The 1,689-nt window shown below is 35.8% G+C and overlaps 1 protein-coding gene across 3 annotated transcripts in view; it reads right to left on the minus strand.

The window, feature by feature from the left end:
- The window catches only part of pex14 (peroxisomal biogenesis factor 14), a 45,072-nt gene that overhangs the window by 41,603 nt on the left and 1,780 nt on the right, over positions 1-1,689 (minus strand). For all 3 annotated transcript variants that reach the window (XM_032521166.1, XM_032521168.1, XM_032521167.1), the window contains exon 2: positions 1,354-1,404. In XM_032521166.1, the coding sequence (XP_032377057.1) occupies positions 1,354-1,404 (51 nt within the window). The remainder of the gene's footprint in view (positions 1-1,353; positions 1,405-1,689) is intronic.

The raw sequence follows: 1,689 nt of genomic DNA on the forward strand, positions 1-1,689 counted from the left end.
GGGGGGGGGGGAGATGAAGAGTGAATGGTGGTGAATGACATTGAGACATGTAGGCTGAACAATACAGCACTCCTATAACCTGGATGATGCTGTGTCCATACAAGGACAGTGAATGTACCTGTGATGTATTCCATCCCACTGAGCGAAAAGACAGTCCTGGCTATAATCGTTGTCATCACACCAATGCCAGCCAACCTATGTCTAATTAACACTTTGCTTCAAAAAATTTTTTAAACGTCCAATGTTTATTGTTATTAAAGGTTACTGTCTTTGTATGTATTCACAATTTAGACAAATTACGAGACTCCAGAGACCCTGAGTTAGAGGGGTAACAAAACGTTATTTATATAGAATATTTTTTATAACTGAATATTCATAACTACACTACTGTAATGCATCAATGAAGAAATATTTACAGGTGCAGTGATATTAAATTATTATTTAACTTTCTACTACATCTTCAAGAATGATGATAAAGAGATCATTTCTTTTGTTTTTGCTGGCACAAGGAGGATTGTTGGCATGTTGTGCGTCAAGTTTGTTTAAATAGTATTTTATTTCTATTGGTGACTGCTGACTATTGACAAACTAATTCAAACATGTCCTGGCCCTAAATGTAGGTGATAACCCATTCTGAAAAACAATAGGCTAGACCTATGTGGTAAAAGTGTAACGCTAAACATGATTAAAGCAAATTTGAAACCACTGTGACTGCAAAAATAGACCTTTCCTACATGTTTTTTATTCTCTCAAGACAAGGAACATAAAGTACACTCTCATTATGGGCTTGGGGACATCAGTGTGGTGCTAAAGTGACTGACTGCTAATTGGAAGCCTTCAACACACAATCTCACTGGGGAATATGTAATATGATCTGATTAGCCAAGGAAAGTAGTTTGTTGATGAAAAGATAAATACAAACTTCTTTCAGTCACTAGATCATAAAAAAACAAACTCACTGTTCCTCAACTATGCATCATCAATTGCCAAGAGTATGCTGATGTTAATTCTCTACAAACACTACAGCGGGTGATTTCACTGGCTAGCACACAATCAGAGCAAGGGGTCTGACCAGTGAAACCAGTTGCTTAAGTGTTTACAAAGATGAATACTTTGTAGCATCAATAGTGCACGAGATTAATGGCATGCAGGATTTATGAATATTTAAAAATTTGCATGTAATAAAACTTTGTTTTCTTTGTTACATGAGACTAAATGAAAAGTGACTATCATTTAATCTAACCTGCTATCTATCTAATATACACTACATCAAATAGGCATACTTCCAACGATTTTGTTATTCTAGTCCATATTGTCTTTATCAGTCAAGTCATTTTAATCCGGAGTCCTTACCAGTGCTTCTCTAGGGGGAGTTGCCGCTTCATCTCCAGGTGTAAGGCCAGGCTGAGAAAATAAATAAACACTTGTATTAGAGTGCCACCTACTGGAGGACAGAGGCTGTGTTGGTTTAATACAGCAATGTTTAGATTGCAGCAGTGGTGGAAAGTAACTAACTACATTTACTCTAGTATCAAAGATCAATTTTGAGGTACTTGTACGTTGTGTATTTCCACTTTCTGCTACTTTTTACTTCTACTCTACTAAAATTCAGATAATAATATTGTACTTTTAACCACACTGCATTTATGTAATACCATTACCAGCTACAATATTAAAATGATTTACACA

This window comes from Etheostoma spectabile, chromosome 7 (assembly GCF_008692095.1).
Source record: "Etheostoma spectabile isolate EspeVRDwgs_2016 chromosome 7, UIUC_Espe_1.0, whole genome shotgun sequence".
Classification (NCBI taxonomy): Eukaryota; Metazoa; Chordata; class Actinopteri; order Perciformes; family Percidae; genus Etheostoma; species Etheostoma spectabile.